The sequence below is a fragment of the Cryptomeria japonica genome, chromosome 10 (genome assembly GCF_030272615.1).
Source record: "Cryptomeria japonica chromosome 10, Sugi_1.0, whole genome shotgun sequence".
Lineage (NCBI taxonomy): Eukaryota > Viridiplantae > Streptophyta > Pinopsida > Cupressales > Cupressaceae > Cryptomeria > Cryptomeria japonica.
Window position 1 is genome coordinate 207,075,825 of NC_081414.1, and position 24,547 is coordinate 207,100,371.

At 34.3% G+C, this 24,547-nt stretch overlaps 1 protein-coding gene across 1 annotated transcript in view; it reads right to left on the bottom strand.

Moving 5' to 3' along the window:
- Positions 1-815: 815 nt before the first annotated feature.
- LOC131858858 (uncharacterized) overlaps positions 816-24,547 on the bottom strand; it is a 48,982-nt gene continuing 25,250 nt past the window's right edge. Inside the window, exon 3 of the mRNA XM_059212326.1 lies at positions 816-1,147. Within this exon, the coding sequence (XP_059068309.1) occupies positions 816-1,147 (332 nt within the window). The remainder of the gene's footprint in view (positions 1,148-24,547) is intronic.

The following is a 24,547-nucleotide window of genomic DNA, read 5'->3' on the forward strand; positions in this document are numbered from 1 at the left end:
CTAAAACTGAAACATTTTTGAAAACGTCCAGCCCAACCCGGACAGATATAGTGACATTAAGCTACATGAGGTTTTTGAGCATGGACAAAATTGTCATTATGTGATTCATAAATCACAAAATTTTGCCTATGACTTTGTGCAAATAAATCAGTATAAAAAAGGGAATACCAAAATGTTAAAAGACTTTAAAAGTGAAATATGAAAGAAGGCTTCGTGCTGCAAGTTTCTACGAGCAGCTTTTTCCTCTCTTCCCAATACTAACATTGCCAAGTGTGTCACGCGTGGTGGATTACAGTTAAACGATAGCAACTTTCCTTAATTCATTTTAATTAATAGAGTATAGGTAGGTTAATATTTTAAAAAAACAATTTCATTTCTAATATGTCAAATGATTAATGAAATTTTATTATGTAAATATTACTTAAAAATTCCTTATTCTAATAACAATATTTCAAATCAAATAACATATTACACAGATTAAAATACAATGCATCACTTGTAAAAATATGTGATGGAAGGGTTAGAAAAGAGAAGGAAAAAATTTATTATAATTTATTTTATTTTATTTTTTATTAAAGTAGTAAGTTATTAAATAATATTAATTAAATAAATAAACTGATTCTTGGAGGAAAAAACCAACAAGAAAATCTCCATTCCTTGCCAATAAGTACAAATATAAAAGTATAAACAATACATGTATTTTATTACTTTGCATCCACAATAACAAAAACAGATTTACATTTACCTTATCAGCCCACAAAGAACTAAATCATATGGTTTAAGACACATCATATATGAAAAGAGCTTATAACAACTTAGCAAAATTTAAACCTGCAAATAGGGAGTAATTCCCTTATACTGTCGGGATTAATGGCCTCTGGTCTTCGAAAAGAAATTCCCATTTCCCCACTTGAAGATTTACGGTGAGATTCCACGACCCATACTCCATTGAAGCCACCTATCCTTGAATTGCAGTTGACTTTGCCCATTGAAACCACCGTATCCCTGAATTGCTGCTGACTTTGACGAAGTGAAGAAGACAACGAGGTCCCCTGTACCTGCATATTCTTGATGTTTGAAAGCCTCTGTGATGATGGATCATAAACTTTATCATTGCCAATGACCTCCGCCAGTTGTGGAAAGTTAGCTAAGTTAGGCCCAAAATTGGACGAGTCTATAGTTAGCTAAAACATCCGCAGCTCCGCTACTTTGTTTCCCTCTCAGACAATGTGTGCAATATGATACTCATTGAAGGTAGTTAATAATGTCTAGATTTGCCTTAAAACATACTCTATCCTCTAGTTAGAAGATTTTCTATTAATGCAAGCACTAATAATTAAATTTGAATCACCTTCAATGTATATTTTTGTTAGTCCCATCTTCTTCGCTAATATTAAACCATTCAGGAGGGCAAGTGCTTCAGCTACATTATTTGTGCTTGGAGGAATAAATGAGGCTTTAATAGCTTTTACCTCTCCCACATGATCCCTAATACACACCAATTCCAGATTTACTCAGATTACCTCTTGATGACCCATCGAAGTTGATCTTCACATAACCAGGGGGTGGTGACCCATCGAAGTTGATCTTCATATAACCAGGGGGTGGTGGCAGCCATTTAACCTTAATCCTATCGATTACCTGTTTGTTATACATATTACCATCAAAGAAAGGTGGGATGACCAATCTTTTCCAGCCCTTGATAAGTAATTCATCCCAATGAGAGAAGATAGCATTACTTTTGATATTCTTACGAGTAAATGCATTTACTATTTCTGAAATTGACTTCTCTATTCCTTCCAAGACTTCTTGAACTAGGATGACAATTTGTTTGAAAATCCATTTATTTCTCTCCCACCAGATAGACCAAATTGCTGATGTTGGTGTACATTTCCAAATACATGCAAACAATGATGAGGGGAAAAGAGTTGGCCTGGATTGAAATAAGTCCCATAAAGTGGAAGACAATGGCATAAATAAATTAAGCCTACTCATAATGAAAGACCAACATTGTTGGGCAAAAGAGCATTGTAAGAAGAGGTGGTTTACCGTTTCATTTTCATCCTCACATAAAACACATTGGAATGGCCAGCTTATCACTAGTTAGAATCCTTTTCCTCAATGCCAACCATGCAAAACAACCTGCAACACTATCCAATAAAAAAGAAATGCTCTATGTTTTAAGTTTTGATTCTCTAGTTGCTGAATTGCATGATATCCACATTTTACCGTATATTTACCATTCTTTGAAGGAGCCCATTTTCCCTTGATAAATAAACTACCCTATTGGAGATCTGCTGGGTCTTTCCAAATGGCCTTACCTAAGAAGAGCTCAACCGGACTAACATGATCTATCAGCTTATGCCCTAAGTATTAATAACCGACAATCTTGCCTCTGCAATTTCAGCATTTTGTACTAAGGGTGGGAACCCATTCCATGAGTCTTCCCAAAAATGGATATTCTCCCCATTGTGCACTTCCGAGGATACAAAGTTGGTAACCACATCTCTTGACGAAATCATATAGGATTTGTTCTGGATGCTATGTAATGGGCAATTCAGATGGTTTGAAGGTGTTAATGTTGAAACAACCACCGCATCATTTTAAATGACATGTAGCATCCTCCATCATTTACAATTCTGTTTGACATGTGTTATATAAGTTGCTTTTGTATATGCTTTTTGTTAAATATTTGACAGTTGATTTGCAAATAGTATAAAATTAGTCTTTCAAAATAACTCCTCCTACATGTAGCAACATTTGATATCTTGTTACTTTCAAAGAAACATTCATTTTTCTTTGGATTACACGCTGCATTTTATGTTCAGTAGCCTGGATCTGCTGCGTTTTTCTTATAGTTTTGGCTCATTTTCTGCAGCAGTACCATTTTTATTTAGTGTTCAATAGCCTTTCTCTGATACCATGTTACTTTTCATGGATTAGTTATAACTTAAAACTTAGACATATTTGGATGCTCTATTATTGAGCTGCTCGCCCTCTCTAAGACGTGGCTTTTTGGTAGGCTCTTTGCTGCAATTCACTTCTGGCTCATTTTTTTTCAGTAGAACTACAAGTGTGTGGTATCTTTAGTGGGATTAGTTATTAGTGTAGGTGGGCAGAGGCAAAGCAAAACATAAAAATGATTACAAATTTCTGAAAAAAAAACTCTAATTCTATTGTTTTGCATAAAACTGTTTTACATTTGCTTCTTTTATAGAAGTGTATAGAAAATTCTAGAATAAATCGACTTACAAAATATTATAGAAAATACTATATGATAAATAGATTTACATGACTGATAGAAAGAAATAGCTAAAAATTTAACTAACTATAGACTCTGGTAATTTCCTAGAAATATAAAAATTCTCTAATCCCGTAAAAATTAGTATAACATCTAGAACATTCTAACACTCCCCTCTAATTTCTACTGCTAATTACATCAATATTTACAATACCCAAAACTTCTCTCAAATACTCAAATTGTTCTTGTGCTAAGGCCTTTGTGAATATATCTGCAAGTTGTTTCTTTGAAATGCAATGTTGTAGGCTGATTTCACCATTATTGACCAACTCTCGAATAAAGTGATATCCGGTAGCAATGTGTTTGGTCCATTTATGAAAGACGTGATTCTTTGGCAATGTAATGGTAGATTTATTATCACTATATATTATAGTAGACTCATCTTGTTCATGCATTAGATCGTTCAAGATTCTTCACATCCATACTACTCGACATGTTGGCAATGTTCCTGCTACATACTCTGCTTCTGCTGATGAAATTATCACTATTGGTTGCTTCTTTGATGCCTATGCTACAATACTTGTTCTAAGATGAAATACATGTCTAGATGTGCTCTTTCTATTATCAATACTGCCTGCAAAATCACTATCTATATATCCAACCAACTAAAAATTATCTGAAGTAGAATACAATATGCCAAGATTTATAGTTCGTGCAATGTATCTCAATAACCTTTTTCTTGCTTGCCAATGTGAGTTCTTTGGCGAATCCATGAATCTATTGAAATCAAGCTAACTCCATACATTATATCGGCCAAGTTGCAATGAAATACATCATACTACCAAACAATTTTATGAATATAGTTGAATCAAAATTGGTCTCATTATCTTCTTTACTTAGTTTTTTGCTTTAACACAGGTGTAGAAGTTGAACTGCAATTTATGATTCTAAACTTTTTCAAAACATCTTTTGCATATTTACTTTGACAAATGAAAACACCCTTATCACTTTGAGTGACTTCAATACCAAAAAATATTTCATCAAATCCAAATTTGTCATCTCAAATTCTTTCTTCATTGCAGATTTAAACATGTCTATAGAAAGATTTCTAGTAAAGGACAAATCATCAACATATAAACAAACAATTAAAATCAGACCTTGCTCATTGAGTTTGGTGCATAAATTAGGCTCACTAGAGCCTCTGCTGAATCCCTTCTTCATCATGTATGAATAAATCCTATTGTACCATGCTCTTGGTATTTTCTTTAATCCATAGAGTGCCTCCTTCAACTTCTATATTTTTTCTTCAAATCCTTTTGTCTCATAACCTAGTGTCTTTTGCACATAAACTTTTTTCAAATATCCATTCAAGAAGGCTGATTTGACATCCATTTGATAAATCTTCCAATATTTTTGAGCTGCAATAGCTAGTGCCATTCTAATAGTTTCAATTCTTGCTACGGGTGCAAATGTTTCATTGTAATCAACCCCACATTCTTGTACAAATCCCTTAGCTACTAACCTTGCCTTATATTTGTCAAATTCTCCATTTGCCTTATACACAATTTTATAAACCCATTTCACACCTATGCATTCTTTATCCTTAGACAAATCAACTAATTTCCATGTATCATTTTTCTCAATTGATTTCATTTGATCATTGATTGCATCAATCCAAATTTTTTCCTCGATTGCATCTTCAAAATATATAGGATCTTGAGCAAATAAAGAAAAGTTTGATTGCAAATCTATTCTATTTCCTTGATAATAAATTTCTTGCAAACTTCTAATCTTCTTGCTTCTAATTCTTGATCTCAATGATGCAAGTGTAGGATTTGAGTCATTACTTATTTCTGAACTTGATGATTCTCTTTGCTCAACTTGCCTTTTGTGATTTTTCTCCTTGTGGACTTTTTGATGGACTTCCTCCTTGTTCATTTGATTATTCTCCTGGGTCTTTTTCTTCTTGTTCATCATATGGTATTGGTGTTGCACCTCCAATTGCCTTGTCTATATTGCCATCCCAAGATTCTTCTTCTTTGAGTACAAAATATCTACTTACAATGACTTTCTTGGTTATAGGATTAAACAACTTATATGCCTTTGATTATTAATCATAGCCAATAAAAATACATTTTTCACTCTTATCATCCAACTTACTTCTTATTTCTTTAGGCAAATGTGCATGTGCAATACAACCAAATACTCTAAAATGAGAAACATGTTACCCATAAATTTTTAAACTTCGGGAAGGGAGAAAATCCTTATTGATTCTTCTCCTTTTCCTTCCTTGTCATGGCTTGTCTGAATTTCCTAACCTCTATCACAGGATTCTTAACTTTTAGAACCACTCGATCACCCAATTAACTTAGGGAAGTCTGCATAAAGTCGAAACCCTTAGGAAGTCAGGCTTACAGTTTCTTGCGAAGGAGTTTGATGGTTGTGAACGTGTACGATATCCTAAGTCATGTTTGGATGGATGTTGAGCTCCTTTGAGATTTTCAGGGACAACTCTGATTCTAAGTAAGGACATTCTGGTGATCTAACTTCTGGTTAATTCAATATGCTATCAGGGTGACAACACGAGTTATGGTAAAGATCGGTTATGCTTGGGTGCCACTGAAATTAAATGAGCCTGTTAGGTTGATAAAAATAACAGCTTCCTACCACTACTCTTTCTGCCTCATTAGCTGCCATGCCACACACTAATTTTAGGGAACAAATCAAGGGAAGATTTACAAAGTACTATCATTAATGGAAATTAAACATTTAAGGACACAAAAAAGGTGGCGGCATGCGTTACTACATTTGATGCTACCATTTTTGTAGAAAACATTGAAGATAGATAAAGGAGGGAATTGTCATGATTTTGCACGTATCATAATGGTTTTTCCTCATGATGGTGAGCTGTCATTTCATAACCTAGATTTGAATTGGTTGGAGAAAGAGTAGCAAGATATAGTCTGATAGTTACGATATTTTGCATGGAAAGTACAAACTGATTTCAGTGAATTTAGGAAGGCTTTCACCATATTAAATAAGATTGTAGAACAAGCTAAAAATCATGAACATCTCTTACAAGACAAGCTCACAACAGGGAGAAATCTGAATAATTGACTTCAACAAAATGGTGCTCCAAGCTAAGAAAGGTCATGTGGTACAACCAGATGTTGAGACATTGCAGGGACATATTCTTTTGGACCTATTTGACTTATTTTGAGCTGTTGTTTCTGATGAGGAAGAGTTTACAGATCTCTTTTTAACATCAATTGAAGAAGAGGAAATAGCAAAGGAGATTGACAGACAGATTGCAGAATGACACCGAACACCTGATGCTAGAGCCTGAGTTTGGTGACTTTATAGCCTTATCTATTGTGGAACAGTCTGCATTTTGATGTTTCTCTATAGAATTTTTGTTTTGGAAATGGTCGTTTTCAAGACCGTTACTTTAGTAGCCATTTCTTGAAAACTAAAAGGACTTGGGGTAGTAGTTCTAAATAAGTAGATTAGTAGATCTTTAGGGATCCTTTGGGCAAACTTTATTTTTCTCTTAAGAGAAAGAAACTTCTTTAAGCATATTTTTGTTTACTACCTTGAATATAAAAAATTTGCCGATGACTTCAGATATTCATAATCTTTGAAATATGGTGTGTGAATGCTTTCTGTTCTTCTGAATGGTTATCAATGGATGCATCTGTATTTGAGATGGTGGATGCTTTCATTTTTTCTATTTCTACAAAACTATTGTCTTTGAATGGTATTTTGTAGCACTCTAGTTGTTTCAAATATCTTAAAAAGTCTAAAAAATATTTGTATTTTATGCATGCCTTTTGAAAGCTTTCTGGTTAAAAGAATTTCAGTTAATTTTTATTCAATGAATATCATCAAAAGGTAGTTGCTACCCTATAAAATAAGCAATGAATCAGTCATTAATTAGTTTGTTTAGACTAGTTCAACTGTGGTTACATTTGTCACCTTTGTGGGCATGAGAATATAGAGTTAGGTGATAAATCCGTTAACCAACATATATTTGGTGACTATGCTAGGGATTGAATGAGATTGGAAGATTTATGAAAATTATAGTGTCAAAAACATTTTAAATGTCTTCTGGTAAGAAAACTGGCAACTCTGTTTGCACAGATCTAGAGAAGGGTTTTCGACTAGATCTAATTTAACACATGGTTAACACTTAAAAGAGAGGCTTAGTCAATGACTATCTTTTCTTGTGCATATTTGTAAAAAGGGGTAAATAATGGAAATAAGTGTTATAGATGTATCACTATTAAGAAGCGAGTGTAGGAAGGATTTGCGAACCTTCTTTGTTTGAAGCATCAATGTCATGGGGTCGGTAAGGGTAGCAAAGGAGAGAAGCACATTTGATGGAGGAAAGTGTAAAGTTGAGCCTAGAGAACTATTACTAGGTATCTTTGAAGAGGAGAAGACATCTAAAGAATTTAAAAGGGCTTATGTTTCAAGTTGGCTCTCGCGAGGTTTTGAAGATGAATTTCAATGCGGTATAGTTGATATTGAAGGTCATATCACTAAGGTTGAAGTGGAAAAGTTCATATGAATTTTTGGTGGAGTTGAAAAGAAGGAAAAAACTGCCTAAAGTCACTCCCCAGGATGGGATCCTGTATACGAGGGAAGATGAAATCCTCCCAGGATTGGATCCTATGCTTTTGGAGTGTGACAATCAAATGTCATCATGTACCATTTGCATGAGCCCTTCTTTAGGTAAACTAGGAAAAAAATATCTCTCTAAAGGCCCTCTTATAGACTTTGTCAGCTCTGCGTGGGACGTAAGACTCAAAGAAGAATTTCTCTCCTTTTCCAAAGAGAAGGCCCCTACATAGGAGATAGGGATTAAATGGAACCTTTTAAATCCCCTATATTACCCTGTAGAATACTTTTAGGATACGAATATTAGAAATAACCCTCTTTTTGAAGTGATAAGATCCCAGCCGACCAAACAACTATCATTCTTCCATAATTCCAATCAGCTTGAAGAAGGTGTCCTTGAGGATATCTCTAAGGGTGGTGAATTTTTTTCTTTATTCTATCATGTAGAGACAAGAAGTAGAGATGTTGAGTTCCCAAGTCTCAACCACAGGACCCTTGTCGATGATTATTTGTCAATTAATGAAATAACTAATAAATACTCAGTTGTTGAGAGCCTTAAGCAATCGCCAGGTGAAGTCTACATACAGGAACATGATAGCTACACTAATATATTAAAATAGTGTTGGTAGGTGTATGATCAGAGACAAAATGCACTTGTTAAATCCTTTCAAAAGGATTATTGTCTATTATCCCAAGCAAGACATGAAGAGGTAAAGGGTCTAGTTCTAGAAGTCAATCATGAAGAGGGGTTGTTTGGGCATGAATGCATTTACAAGTAAAATTTGTATAGCTATAGTCAAAAGCCTAGTGTTGGAGTCACCATTGGACATTGTTCATCTTTCATTATGTCATCTATCCCAAGCCCTTTGTTCCGCACATGTATATATTTCTCTTAGCCCATAAATGGTTTCACTTGAATAATATTGTCCTCCTTCATCATAAGACCCTTATGGTCATGTACATATTTAGGTTCTATTCTTGGCTAGATGTAGGTATAGTTTGTTTCACTTTTCATTTTTAGCTTGTTAGCCTTGAGTTTTTCCCAGTCACCCCTCCACCCTATTGCTAAGTAGCACTGTTTCTTTCTATTACACCTGACTCTGTTTTCCATTTTTATATGCATTGGTCTGAGTTTTGGAGTTCTTTGCATCTTGCTAGTCCTAGTCCCCATTTAGAGCCTATATGTTACCTATAAATTTTTAAACTTTAGGAAATGAGAAAATCCTTATTTATTCTTGTCATTTTCCTTCCTTGTCGTAGCTTGTCTGAATTTCCTAACCTCTGTCACAGGATTCTGAACTTTTCAAACCACCCAATCACCCAGCTAACTTAGGGAAGTCTGCATAAAGTCGACACCTCTAGGAAGTTGGGCTTGTAGTTGCTTGTGAAGGAGTTTGATGATTGTGAACTTGCTTGATATCTCGACTTTCCAACATTCCTCATCTTTGGATGGATGTTGAGCTCCTTTGATATTGTGAGGGACATTTTTGTTTCTAAGGACATTTTGGTGATGTAACTTCTGCTTATTTCAATACCCTATCAGGATGACAACATGAGTTATGGTAAAGATAGGTTATGCTTGGGTGCCACCAGAATTCAGTGAGCCTATCAGGTCGATAAAAATAACTGTTCCCTACCACCACTCTTTCTTCCTCATCAGTTGCCATGTCATGCACTACTTTCAGGGAACAAATCAACAAAATATTTACAAAGTACTGTCATTAATGGCAATTAAATAATTAAGGACATGAAAATGGTGGCGGCATGCGTTACTACATTTGATGTTGTCATTTTTGCAAAAAATATTAAAGATAGTTAAAGGAGGAAATTGTCATGATTTTAAATGTATTGGAATGCTTTTGCCTCATTTTGATGAGCTACCATTTCACAACCCAAATTTAAATTGGGCGGAGAAAGAGCAGGAAGATATAGTCCGACATTTATGGTCTTTTGCATGGAAAGCACAAACTGATTTCAATAAATATAGGAAGGTTGTCACCATATTAGAAAATGTTGTAGAACAAGCTGAAAATCATGAATAGTACTTACAGGTGAGCTTGCAGCAAGGAGAAACTTGAATAATTGACTTCAACAAAGTGGTGCTCCAAGCTAAGAAAGGTCATGTGGTCCAACTTGATGTTGAGTCACTGTAGGGACATATTATTTTGGACCTATTTGACTTCTTCCAAGCTACTCTTTTTGATGAGGAAAAGTTTAGAGATCTCCTTCTGACACTAATTGAAGAAGAGGAAATAGCAAAGGAGATTAACAAACAGATTGCAAAATGACACCTGACACTCAATGGTGGAGCCCGAGTTCAGTGACTTTATAGCCTTATCTGTTGTGGAATGGTCTGCATTTTAATGTTTCTCTATAGAGTTTTTTCTTTGGAAATGGTCATTTTCAAGACCGTTACTTTAGTAACTGTTTCTTGAAAACTAAAAAGACTTGGGGTAGTAGTCATAAATAAGTAGATTAGTAGTTCTTTAGGGATCTTTTGGGAAAACTTTGTTTTTATTTTAAGAGTAAGAAACTTCTTTAAGCATATTTTTGTATACTGCCTTGTATATATAAAATTTTCTGGTGGCTTTAGATATTCATAATATTTGAATTATGGTGTGTGAATGCTTTTCATTCTTTTGAATGGTTATTAGTGGATGCATCTATATTTGAGATGGTGGATGGTTTCATTTTTTCTATTGCTACAAAATATTGTCTTTGAATGGTATTTTGTAGGAATCTAGTTGTTTCAAATATCTTGGCAAATCTAAAAATATTTGTATTTTATGATTGCCTATTCAAGGATTTCTGGTTAAAAGCTCTTTCCTTATTTGCTTTCTAGTTAAAAGCATTTCAGTTAATTTATATTCATTGAATATCATTGAAAGGTAGTTGCCACCCTGTAAAATAAGTAGAGAATTAGTCATTAATTAGTTTGTTTAGACTGGTTCAACTGTGGTTACATTTGTCACCTTTATGGGTGTGAGAATACAGAGTTAGCTGATAAATCCATTAATCAACAGATTTTTGGTGACTATGCTAAGGATTGAATGAGATTAGAAGATTTGTGAAAATTACTGTTGGCAATTGGCCCTCATTGGATTCATTTTGTTGTCATTGATGGAAACAAGATATGATGGAAGTCATAAACTGACACTAGGAAGCATACACCAAGAGATATCGGCTTTGGAGCATTCATGGCTGCACCGGAACTGGCACTGCCATCAATACTTCTTTGGAAGCCAACATCAAGGAGGATTTACTTAAATCGTTTTGTAATTAATATTGTCAAGGCCGACATTGAATATCTTTTGTAAATGTATTATAAGACGACATAAGGCATATCATTTATAATAGGTATATAGGTCAGTCTGCTAGGTTATTTTTGCAAGTAATGTGATAGATGAAATATGTGGATATAGGAGAATATAGAAGAATGGTATGATGTGAAATATATGTATGGAGATCATTTTATTGGCATTTAAATGAAGATTGCATTAATGATATGTTATGTTGTCATTGATGTCAATTGAACTGATAATGGTATTATGATATTGTTGATATTCTTGTTATTGATATTGTCTTGTAACCAGTACGAAGAGCTTTGAGGAAGATGTTGTAAACTGATATGTAAGTTTGTGAGTCAAATCGGTAACTGGTGCATAATGTTAAACCCTTTCTATATTATGTAACCGGTAAACCCTACCGGTTGTTTTTTTTGTTAGACCCTAACCGATTAAGTTTGCTGAAATGGTTATGTTGGTTTATTATTTGATGAGTGGTAATGATGGAGACATGTGTGATCATTATAAGAAGATAAGATTAGATTGTTTTGGCACGTTTGTTTGATTGTCTAGGGAATGAGCAAAGTGGATTGCATATAATGCAAAGCATGTGATGAGTTACAAGTTTGATGAAGCAGTGATCATGGACCGGTTGGAATTTTTTTGAAGAATGTGTATAGATTGCTATGTAAATCCAATGGTCACACTTGAACTAATTTGTTTGTAATCTCTATGAGAGAATTAGGTTTTTGTTTGTTACTAACCTAATTGATTTGTATTTAAGGTCGATTAAGTTGTTTTGTTTAGTGTTGGCAAGAGTTGGAAGAAATCAGTTGAGTGTGTGGTTACCTAACAGGAGAATGGATCTACAGTTTTAGTAAAGGTATATTGTATCTTAAAAGGATATAATCAAGAAAATGTAGTGCTATTCAGATAGATCAATAAAAAACTGTTGTCTTCTAACAATTATAGAAGAATTGAAATCCCCTAATCAGGTAAGCTCTAACAAGCTTGGTTACTTCTTAAATCCTTTTACAAGGTGATCCATTAGCTTGGATTCTCAAATCATCTACTGAGGTTACTCCTAATAGGGTATTTTCTTTTTATCAAGGCATTTTGTAAATCCCTTGACCGGGTGATTCCTAACAGGATCAGTTCTTAACAAGACTTATTGTAAAAGCTTTAACAAGCTTGGCTCCTAACAAGGTGAACTTCAGAAGAGTTGAGGTAGCTATATTGTGAGTCTCATCTCATTGTGGATTTTACCTATTTGGGTTTTCCATGTATAAACATTTGTGTCATGTGGTGAATGTTTTTGTGGTTATGATCTTATTTGTTGATTTGATTAACTTCTAATAAGGCATGATAACTAGAAGAATTGAGAGATGGAGTGTGTTGATATATGATTAAGCATTTGGACCTTTACAAGATTAAAGTTGTTTACTATTAAGTTGCTATAATAGTTAACCAGTTGATGTTGAGTATTTTTATGAGTATTGATCTTGACAGTGATATTCTATTGATGAGTTTACTTTGTGAGTTTGAGTTTGAGATTGGGAAGCTTGTATCAGTTTTTCAATTTATTGATTCACCCCCCCCTCTTAGTAATCTCTAGATACTTATTCTTTCATGATGCCATCAATTGGTATTAGCATACGTCATCTCCTCTTAAATCTAAAGCCTAATTGGTTGAGGAAAAGATCTTGTATATCATGATGAAGAAGGAATGTCCGAAGTTCAAAAAAAGATAACTATAGGATATGGAGCGACAAAATGAAGATTTACATTAAGAGTCTAGGAAGCCAATATTGGGATCATGTAGAAACTCAGTGTGTTACACCTACTGGAACTCTGACTGATGATCAAAAGAAAGAACAACAAGAAAATCATCAAGCATTGGAGGCTATTATCAGTTCCCTGTCTGATGCTTAATATGTAGATGTTCATTATCTTGAAACTGCATATGAAGTATGGAAAAAACTTTAAGATATTTATAGCAGTGATACTTATTCTTTCATCATATCATCACATTTTGTATGCAAATACTATATCATGCAATGATCTATAGATATCTTGGAAAGCATTCCTGGAGGAGAAGAGATACCTAGCAATTCAGAGTTTATGAACTGGTACAGAGAAGAACTAGAACCAGAACTCTATTTGGTATAGCAGATGCATTCTTGAGTTCATTTTTAGTAATTTACTTTGGCAAAAAGCTTGTAGTCAATGAGGCTCTTTAGTGATGAGCATTATGCTCTAGGAAGTGTGCCTTCCTACAAGTGCAGGCCCCTATTATATGTAATATCTTTTCATATGGCCAGTGAACTGATATTGTGGGTCACAAATTTCACCATGGTTTTTCGTCATTGAGGTTTTCCATGTATAAAATCTATGTGTTATGGTGTTCATTTATGTGGATGGTTTATTTTTTTCTTGTTATATGTTTATTTATTTATTGGTATATATGCATGGTCTAGAAAGTTAAAAATTGTCCATTCTGACATAACGTTGATTCATCACCCCCCCTCTCAGTGTTCTTGGATCTCAATAATTGGTATTAGATCTTGGTACCTCGGAAGAAGTTTAACAACTTGAGGAAGATCCTGAAACCAGAATCTTTGAAAATGGCCATGAAGAAGCAACTTGAGATGGCTCTTGAGGATTATGATGCTGAAAGGATGAAGAACTTGAAATTGTAAAAAGAACTGAATTCTATAAATGAATTCATTCTTATCTTGCAAGAAAGCTTATCATCTTCTCAAGCCAAGAGAAAATAAATTTTACAGAAACCAAATGATGAGGAGAAGAATTCTCTTAAGGAACAATCTCAGAAACTAAGTCAAGCAAACATGCTCATGAAGAATAAAATGCAAGATCTGACTATGAGGTTATCAAAATATATTGAGGTTAGAAAGAAGGAAGATAATCTTGTTATATCTCTGAAGAGAAAATTTGATAAATGTGGCAGATTGACTCATGAGAATAATTTGTTGAGAACTGATTTGGCACACTCCCAGAATAATGAACAAGAACTTGAAAGACAACCACTCTAAGAGATGATTTGACTACTACAAGTGAGTATAAAGAAAATTTTAGGATTAGTGTTGCATAGTTGGATGACTTATTGAAAAGACAAAAATAGATTGATGATTCTAGAGGACTTGGATTTGTTCAAGGTGAAAGCTCTGGTACTGCAAATGAAGATCAGCTAACCAGTATGCAGAACTCATCAGAATAGAGGAAAGTGGTAAGACAATCTAATGCTTATAAATTCAATGGTAGATGTTTTGTTTGCAATAAATTTGGGAATATGGCTAAACAATGTAAAAATAAGGCAAATCAAAACTACAATTTTGTTCCTAGTCAATGCACAAACTGCAAGAAATATGGTCATAGATCAGAAGATTGCGGAATGAATGTTAAATGTCATGCATGTGGAAATTTTGGACATTTTACTAATCATTGTAGGTCAAGAAGTGATACCGGGTATGTCAAAGCAATTCAGAAGAACAATGTTACATGTTATGCAAGACTCAAACGATTAATAATGATAAAGATAATGAGAAAGGAAATCAGAAGGTTGATGAAATACAACAAGATCACACCAAGAAATTGGTTAGAAAATCTAAAGAACCAAGTGGAGATGGATGTATACCAGTAACTCCACCAGCAGAACAGAGTATTCCTCCACCAGTAGAAAATTCCATCAGTATCTAAGGCATAAGCCTTAGGGGTTGGAAAATTCATTGCTAAATTTTGCATATTACCCCAGAAGAGAGCTAAGGAGATTTGGAGAATTGTGTTTATCTTTGATGAAGGTTCACCCAACACATAACTGTGAAACTGGCATCTGTAGGGTTGTTGGTGAAGCATTTATTACAGAAAATTACATTTTTATTCACCGATAAAAGAGGGAAAGTGAATTCATTTTCACTCACCGAGTATTCAAGAATTCAGAGCGAAGTAAAGGTGAGCCAAAAGGAAGCAGAAGCATTGTGAAAATCTTTCGAGCAATTATCAATCTTCCACCGACATTTTACTTTTAGGTATTTTTTGACATGGCATCTGGATCTTCAGCTCCTACTTTTATTGCAAATCCCACCATTGTCAAAATCAAGGATAGGTTAAGGCCAGTATTTAAGGAGGTTCCCCAAATTTTTAAAAAGGAAGACTCTATGGGAGCATTTTCTAGGGTTCTTGATAGTGTAATGTATGTCGAAGATGTGAGGGCATACATTCACTGCACCCTTGAGGATTTGGGCACTAAAGACATCAAAAGATTGTATAAATCTATAATACTGGGAGACTCTAGAACAATCAAACTATAATTCAAAGCAATTGAGGATCTAGGGTTAACCGGTATTCTATACATACCAGAATTCAAAGATGAGGTAATCAGATATGTTCTGAGTAGGGTTCACAATGAATTTATTTAGCTAGATAGGCCTTACATGATCATGAAGTGTTACTATATACTAAGTTGTCATTAGTTTTATGTCCAAAGTCATCCTATATACTCTAGTCAATTAATACTACCAAAATATTCAATGAGTAAGTACTAAGGCTATCGGTTATAGAAGAAAGGCTAGTCACCGAGATGAGAAATATCGAGCTGCCTACCGAGTAAAGTTCTTATGCCTACCGAGCAGTAAAGAAGGTATACTGAGTTAATTTGAACCAAGTGGAAACATGTTACCAGATTCAATGAACCTGGACACATATGTGGAAATGTGTTACAAGATTCGAGAACAAGGAACCGTTATTACATAGGAAATTGCATTTAAAGATTTTGTATGATTTTGAGGAAGTTTATCCAATGAAATAATTTCTATGTTTATTCATTCGATAAATCATGTTTGTATGATCGATGTATGACAAGATCACCATCTCAGAGATCTATATATACATAGTGATTTGAGTATCTAATATAAGAGAGAAGATTGATGATTTGAAAATGAAAATCATGAGAGAAGATAAGATGTGAAGAGTGTCAGAGATATTCAGAGGTCACTGAGAAGGTTTTTAGAGAACAATTTAAGGGACAAAATATACATAAGAGGTCACCGAGTTGATTTATCAATTACTGAGGTATACTATGAGCAAGGTAATTTCATATTGAGCACATAGAGTCTGCTATAACATTTCAGATGTAAAGTTGCAGATATTTTGTAAAGATTTTGATTGAATTATTTGAGTTGTGATAGAAACCTTTAACAAGGTAAAAGAGTCTAACAAAGTCTATAAATTGTAAAGCCTTTAACCAGGTACAACATTTTGTAAAAGTGTTTGTAAAATCCTTTAGAAAGGTAGATCTAAAGATCTTGATACTCCTAATAGGGTAAGCTATTAGAAATAGCTAAACATGTAGCTCTAATCGAGCAACCTTTATTATTGCAGTAGTGAAGTTGTGGGTGCCATCCCCATCGTAGTTGTTCTCTCTAACAAAGAGTTTATGCATAACAAAAATATTTGAGTTATGGAGTGAAATGTGTATGGTTGTGATTATGTTTTAGTTTTATATATTTATGAGATTAGCAATATTCAGTTTATGTTTATTAGTAAGATTGTTTTTTGAAGAAAATTTTTGAAGTACTGATTCACCCCTCCCCTCTTAGTACATTAGCTTTCCTAGCCGGACCTAACAATTTGTGTCAGAGCAATACTCTTGGAAAAGGGTTTTACAACCTAAAGAGAAATATCCTATCAATGGAAGGCTATAAACAACCATGCAAAATTGTGAATCTTCAAGAAGAATTGGATCATGCTAATCAAGTGATTGCAGACATGCAGAGACAAATGCAAAAATTGCTAAAAGTCAGAAGAAGATTGTCTGATGATTTATAGGATCACAAGAGTTGGTGGAACAAATTGAGACATCATCTAAGAATAGCATATCAGAAGAGTTTGAAGAAATGATTGTAGAATTGAAAGAAAAGAACAAAGCACTGAATGAACAACTAAAAGAAATGAGAAGGGAACATGAGTATTTTAGCACACAGATGACTAAAAATCTTGATGCATTGAGAGCAACTGAAGATAACATAAGAGATATAGAAAGAGAAAAAAATAGCTAGAAGCATTGGTATCTAAAAAGAATGGTGAAATATCAAGGATGACTGGAATTCAACATAGTTTGTCTGATCAATTAGGTTATGCACATCATGAAGCAAATCTAAAAGAAAATGAGAATCAAGCATTGAAACTTGAATTATCAAGATTGACCAATGAACTTGAAGCAGAAAAGAAGTCAAAGAAACACCGAAGAAAAGTTATGAAGCATCAAGAATGTTGGATGAGCAACTAAACATAAGATCACCCAACAAATCTACCGAACTCGGTTACAACAGAAACAACTCTACCGACAAAGGAATCAATACCATCGAGAAAGGAGAATCATCAAAGAAGGCTGGAAACAAAGATAAGGTGAAAGACAAGAAGCCTATTTGCAATTACTATTGAAAACAAGGACATACTGCCAATGATTGCCGGATGAAAAAAGGTAAGCAACCGAATGTCACTAGGTTTGATGGTTATTGTTACAATTGCAATAAGTATGGTCACACATCTAATTAATGTAGATCAAAGTTTGTTAGCAATTATCAAAAGGAAAAATTCAAGGGGTTTTGCAAAAACTGCAATAGATATGGACACAATACCGAGAAGTGTTGGTTTAAGTAGAAAAACTATATGTGGTCTTCACACCGAGCAAATACTAGAAGCTACCAAACTCACATAGATCTTAACCAACAATATACTATAGTACCATGGGATTACAATACAAAGATATGGTGTGAATGCTGTGGAAGGTATGGCCATATAAGTGCAAACTGTATGATAAGGTTTGGAATGAACAACCGGAGATCATGGAGAAATCCTGGAATGGCATGCTTTCATTGTCACAAAGTTGGACACTTGGCTAAAGATTGCAGACATCAACCCAGAGGAGATACTGAAGAGATAAGAATCAAATTATAGAAAATCTGGAAAAAGAAGGAAAATGGGTCAAATAATGAAGAAAGCACCTTACCTACTGAGTTAGGTGCATCTACTTCTAATTAATCAATAAAGGTATGAAGGGACTACATTTTCTCAAGGTTATATCTTAATAGTTCCTATTTAATCATGAACATAATTCCAAAATCTGCATAGCTAAGATGTATTAACATTTTTTAAATTGTATCTAGTCTTGTGAATTACCAGAGAAGTCGGTATATGCATTAACCTATCTAGTCGGTAAAAGCATATAAGGAAGTTAGTCAGTAAAGTGAAACCAAGTGCATTTAATTCTTATCTTACCTAACTACATGAAGCCCGATAAGGTAAAAGGTGTATTTAAAGTTCTTTGTGCAGTCATTTTACACTTACCAGTTTTCAAAGAGCAGAGTTAAGTGAATCAAAGGTGATCAAACATTTCCAGAGCAAATTTCAAGGTATTTTCACACAATCTTAAACTCATTTTCAAGCAAGTTAACCGATCAATATAAGTTGTGAATATTTGCATTGTATTTACTAAGTCAAAAGCGTTTTCTGGTTAGTTGAAACCCTAAGCTATTTTGTTAGTAGAAATCTAAGTTTGAAATGGCTCCCAAGATGCAAAAACCTGTTGTAGTTAAGACTATTGAGAAGCCCTCACTAAAGTATTCCTTACCTCCCAAAGTGGCATCCAAACCTGATGAAAAAACTGCATTCTCTCTTATTTCGGATAGGGTTCTATTGGTTGAAGATGTCAAATTTAATACTAAGTGCCATGTTGAAGAGCTAGGTCATACCGAAATTAAGGACATGTATGATGAATTATGCACCGATAGAATCCTGGATAGTAAGTTTGAGCATATCAAAGTTAAGGGATTGAGCGAAGCCCTAACCTATCCTAAAGTCTTCAAACCCCAATGGGTCAAATTTGTCTTGAATAGAGTGCATGATGACTTTATGTGGTTAGAGAATCAACAGTTGAAGATCACCAAGGAGATTATTCACATAATAACTGGATACCCTATATTTGACCATGCCTGAGCACAAAAGATGATTTCACAGAAGGAATTGATAACATTAACTGGAGTTGAGTCTGATTGCAGAGGTCTTAAGTTGAATAATGTAATAGTTGCAGAACTAAAGTTTGCAATTAGAGTCATTGGTTATTGTTTCTTCCAGTCGGCAAGAGAAAATAGTGTACTGTGTGCAGCTATAGATTTGGCCTATAAAATTGTGAAAAAGGGTATGAAAATTGATTTATGTGAAGTATTGTTGAAGAATCTTTTTGAAAATATCAACACAATAAGGAAACCTAAGAAGAATAACACTGCTAACACACTAAAGTTTGGGTCACTCTTAGTGTGTATGTTCTCCTATTTTCAGAAGTTCTTTCCTTTAGTCGATAACATCGATTGGGAATTCCACCGACCAATCACCCATAAAATAAATGATTTTATCAATCAGCTAGGTGATAATTTCAATGAGATAATGGAGATTACTTTAACAAATTTTAGGAAAAGATGCATAACAGGTACAAGATCCCACCTCAGCTAGTGGAAAAATATAAGGATATTATATGTTTTGAAGTGGACACCGACTACTGTTATGTCAATGCAGTAGAACCCAGAACTCAATCTTTACTGCCTATAGGCTATGAGATTGATTTTTATATTACTCAACAACAGATAGATGCCTTTCTTGCACTTCCAAGGCATACTACTGAGATCAAGTATGGCACCTATGAAGAGGTAAAGAAAAAAGTAAAAATGAGCATAGTAGTACCAAAGGCTACCAGAAAAGCCACTAAAATTATCAAAGATTTAATTGAGAAATTTGGAGAAGGTTCTACCTCCACACGTACTAAGTTAGCAGGTAGGAAAAATGATCAACTTTAAATCAAGGAAGAATCTGAAGCTCAAGAAGCAGCAATTACATTGAGCACCAAGTTGCCAAAGGGCAAAATTTTGAAAAGAAAGAAATAGGATATAACTAAGGTATCACCGACTCCACCAGTTAAGTAACCTAACACTAGATCATCTACAGTGTCACCTGGTAAGAGGTAGAAAAATGTTGAATTGCCTAAAGTTACAAAGACTTATAGAAAGTTGACCAAAAGACTCATTTTGAATAAGGAGTCAAGTGACACAGAATCTGAAGATGCAAATAAATTTCAGATTGTTAAAAGCATAAAGGAAGATGTACACAGTGTTGACAATTTTTGTGCAAAATTGAAACAATATGGAGGATTTGAAACATTTAGATATGTAAAATATGACTCCAGAACAGAGGAAGAGAAGAGGCAAATAGAAAAGTCAGTAGTGTGTACACTTCTCAAATTCTGAGTAGTTCCATTGGAAGTAACTGATTTTCTTCCAAAAGCATTGTACTCTCATATTGACAACAGATGGAAATATGCTATGGACTTAGAGAAGCAGATAAGAGAAAGAGTTTTGGTACATCTCTTTCCAGACATGTTGGTAGATGATATAAGAAATCATTTGAAAAACTACCAGACAAATTTTCAAGTAAAGCAAAGGGCCTTGAAAATGATGAATGGCCTTTATCTTGAAGTAGAGAAGGAAAATAAAGAAAAATGGCAAGAAATATTTAGAATTCAGACTGAAGAGCCTCAAGTTGAAGTGGAAATAGTTGACATCACCGTGCAAGATCCTGCTTCAACTATTCAACTAGATGAGGATGTCATGGACACTGAGGCACAGGAAGAAGAGATGATAGAAGAAATGCCTATGCCAAACTGGTATCAAGTGAATCAGTCTTGGAACAAGTTAAGTCCTATCCTCCGGTAACTCAACAAGTGTCAACCGAGAAACCTCAGGACACAAAACAAGGTAAAGAGGATCAAAAGGCTATAAAAGGTGAATCTATCTCTTAGGCCACAGGCGAGAAAACTTCTCAAGCACCTGGAAATAATGAAATTGTTGCCACTAAGACCCCAAGCAAGGAAACACCAAAGGATACATTAGAGGCTACAGGAACTGACAAAAGTGTTGCTTCCATCGAGAAACATACCAAGGAAGATCAAGGCTCCAAAGCCATTGTACTCATTCAACCGGTGAAGGCATCGTCATCAAAGGAGAAGAAAGCATAGAAGCATAATTTTAAGATAGATCTGTCAAAGCCTATTGTGTTGCCAAATGTTGACATTTCAAAACTAAAAGGGCAAGCACTTATTGAATTTAGAGAGCTTTGTAAAGCCAAAGAAGAGTAGGGAAAATAGATAGCTATTCAGAAGAAAAATCGAGTACTTCAAAAGGTGAAAGCATTATTGACAGACATGCTACCTAAAGCTACTGTAAATAAAGATGTTGCCATCCATATGTAGTTGGATGAACTACTCACTCAATTAGAAGCATCAGGAGTAGATGCATCAAAATACCTTAGCAAATTAAAATAAAAAGAACTAACTGCCAAGATGATTGAAGAAGTGCAAAAAGCAATTGCTATAGGTAAATTCCAACTTATTGGATTCATTACTGAGTTGTCCCCTCAACTCAAGAATATTATTTATTTATTCCAGAAGTTATGTACATTTTCATTCTTTATTAAAGATAACAAGCATAAGACCGGAGTCATTGAAAAAGAGATTACCGATCTCTCCAATAAATTGACTATCGAGCCAACTTCTATTCAACATTTTTATACAAAAATACAAACTCTTATGGCTCAATAGTTAGAACTTCAGAATGAAGAACACAAAATAAGGATGGATATCATGACTCTTCAGACATTATTTATTCCCCATTTATCATCCGTTCAAGAGTAGATCAACCAAGATGAACAATTATCCACTCAAACAAAGGGAAGCACTTTAGATGGTTTGATTTCATTGTTAGCTGATATTACAGCTCATAATTCTTTAATGGAAAGTGTCAAGGATGCACTTACCAACACTCTCAAAGATGCTCATACTAAGTATAAATCTATTTTTGACCAGTTACCCCCACCTAATGGTAACTAGTTTTGATGTTTGTCAAAAAGGGGGAGTGTACTGAGTATACAAAGTATCTGAGTGTATAGAGTTCATACTATCTACCAAGTATACAGATGACATTGACAGGGGGAGCATGGAACATCAGGAGCATGCAAATCAAGTTTTGTACAGCATATTGATAAGGGGAGTATGTATTTGAAGTATGTATTTGAACAAATGTATATAGTGTCATTTTCGTCAGATTTTGTAAGTATATAGATTTTGTGTTATGACTTTGAAAGAAGTTTTATCAAACATACCAAACTAATGTCAAAAGGGGAGATTGTTACTATTTACTAAGTTGTCATTAGTTTTATGTCCAAAGTCATCCTATATACTCTAGTCAATTAATACTACCAAAATATTCAGTCGATAAGTACTAAGGTTGTCGGTTACATAAGAAAGGCTAGTCACCGAGATGAGAAATACCGAGCTGCCTACCGAGTAAAGTTTTTATGCCTACTGAGCAGCAAAGAAGGTATATTGAGTTAATCTGAACCAAGTGGAAATGTGTTACCAGATTCAATGAACCTGGACACATATGTGGAAACATGTTACAAGATTCGAGAATAGGGAATCATTATTACATAGGAAATTGCATTTAAATATTTTGTATGATTTTGAGGAAGTTTATCCAATGAAATAATTTCTATGTTTATTCATTCGATAAATCATGTTTGTATGATCGATGTATGACAAGATCACCATCTCAAAGATCTATATATACAGAGTGATTTGAGTATCTAATATACGAGAGAAGATTGATGATTTGAAAATGAAAATCATGAGAGAAGATAAGATGTGAAGAGTGATAGAGATATTCAGAGGTCACCGAGAAGGTTTTCAAAGAATAGTTAAAGGGATAGAATATATAGAAGAGGTCATCGAGTTGATTTATCAATTACCGAGGTATACAATGAGCAAGGTAATTTCATATTTAGCACATAGAGTCTGCTATAACATTTTAGATGTAAAGTTGCAGATATTTTGTAAATATTTTGATTGAATTATTTGAGTTGTGATAGAAACCTTTAACAGGGTAAAATACTCTAACAAAGTCTATAAATTGTAAAGCCTTTAACTAGGTACAACATTTTGTAAAAGTGTTTGTAAAATCCTTTAGCAAGGTAGATCTAAAGATCTTGATACTCCTAATAGCGTAAGCTATCAAAAATAGCTAAACATGTAGCTCTAACTGAGCAACCTTTATTATTGCATTAGTGAAGTTGTGGGTGCCATCCCCACCGTAGGTTTTCTCTCTAACAAAGAGTTTCTGCGTAACCAAAATATTTGAGTTATGGAGTGAAATGTGTATGGTTGTGATTATGTTTCAGTTTTATATATTTATGAGATCAACAATATTCAATTCATGTTTATCAATAAGATTGTTTTTTGAAGAAAAGTTTTGAAGTATTGATTCACCCCTCCCCTCTCAATACATTAGCTTTCCTAGTCGGACATAACATATGTTTTGAGAAGGGTTCATAGTGAATTTCTTTGGCTAGATAGGCCTTACATGATCATGAAGGAGGCAATTCAAGCTGTCACCAGCTTGCGAGGGTTAGACAAGAACCTGACAAGAAAATTTCTAACATAGAGGTCAAAAAACTCACTGGTGCTACACCTAATAGCAGATCAATGAGGATAATCACAATCATTGACACAAATATAAAGTTTGCAAGCATGATCATAGGTTAGAAGGTAACTCAATCCAACTGATTGAATTATGTTGCTAGTTTATGCATTCATGTTGCATATCAGATGCTGAGGAATAATGTGAAGTACGATTTATGTGAGTGGATGAAGAGTGATTTGATGTTAAACCTTGGAAAGATCAAAGGAATAAAGAAAGGCACCTTTAGATATGGAAACTTGATTGTTTGTTTAATGCTTTACTTCCTAAATGAGCAACCGGGTCTAGGGAAGAAGCATTGGGCTCATGACATACCGGTAGGTATGCAGAAAAAGGAAGCTATCACCAGTCTTGGTATCGACAGAGATGAGAAACTTTGGGGGTATTTTAAGACTTTTCAAGAAAACATGAGGCAAAGGGAGAGAATTTCAAAGAACATTGTGGAGAAGTATTCCACAGATATCTATTTCATGGTAAAAACTGATGAAACTCTTATGGAAGCAGTTGAACCTAGGCAAATCTGGATTACTAACCTTGGATATGAGGTGGATGATAGCATTTTTGAACTCTATGCAAAGATGTTGTCAGATTCCCCATTAGATGATAAGACAAAACATTTTGGTACAATAGGAAAGAAGGATGTTGAAGTAAAAACTAGTTTTAATAGGAAGAGAAGAGAGAAGAAAATAGAAAAGATGTCTGCATATGTACAAGATGTGATGTATAAGATAGACACTCAACTAGGTTCCAATTCAAAATAGGTTGATAAATCAAAAGCGGTTGGTACTATAGAAGTGAAGAAGCCA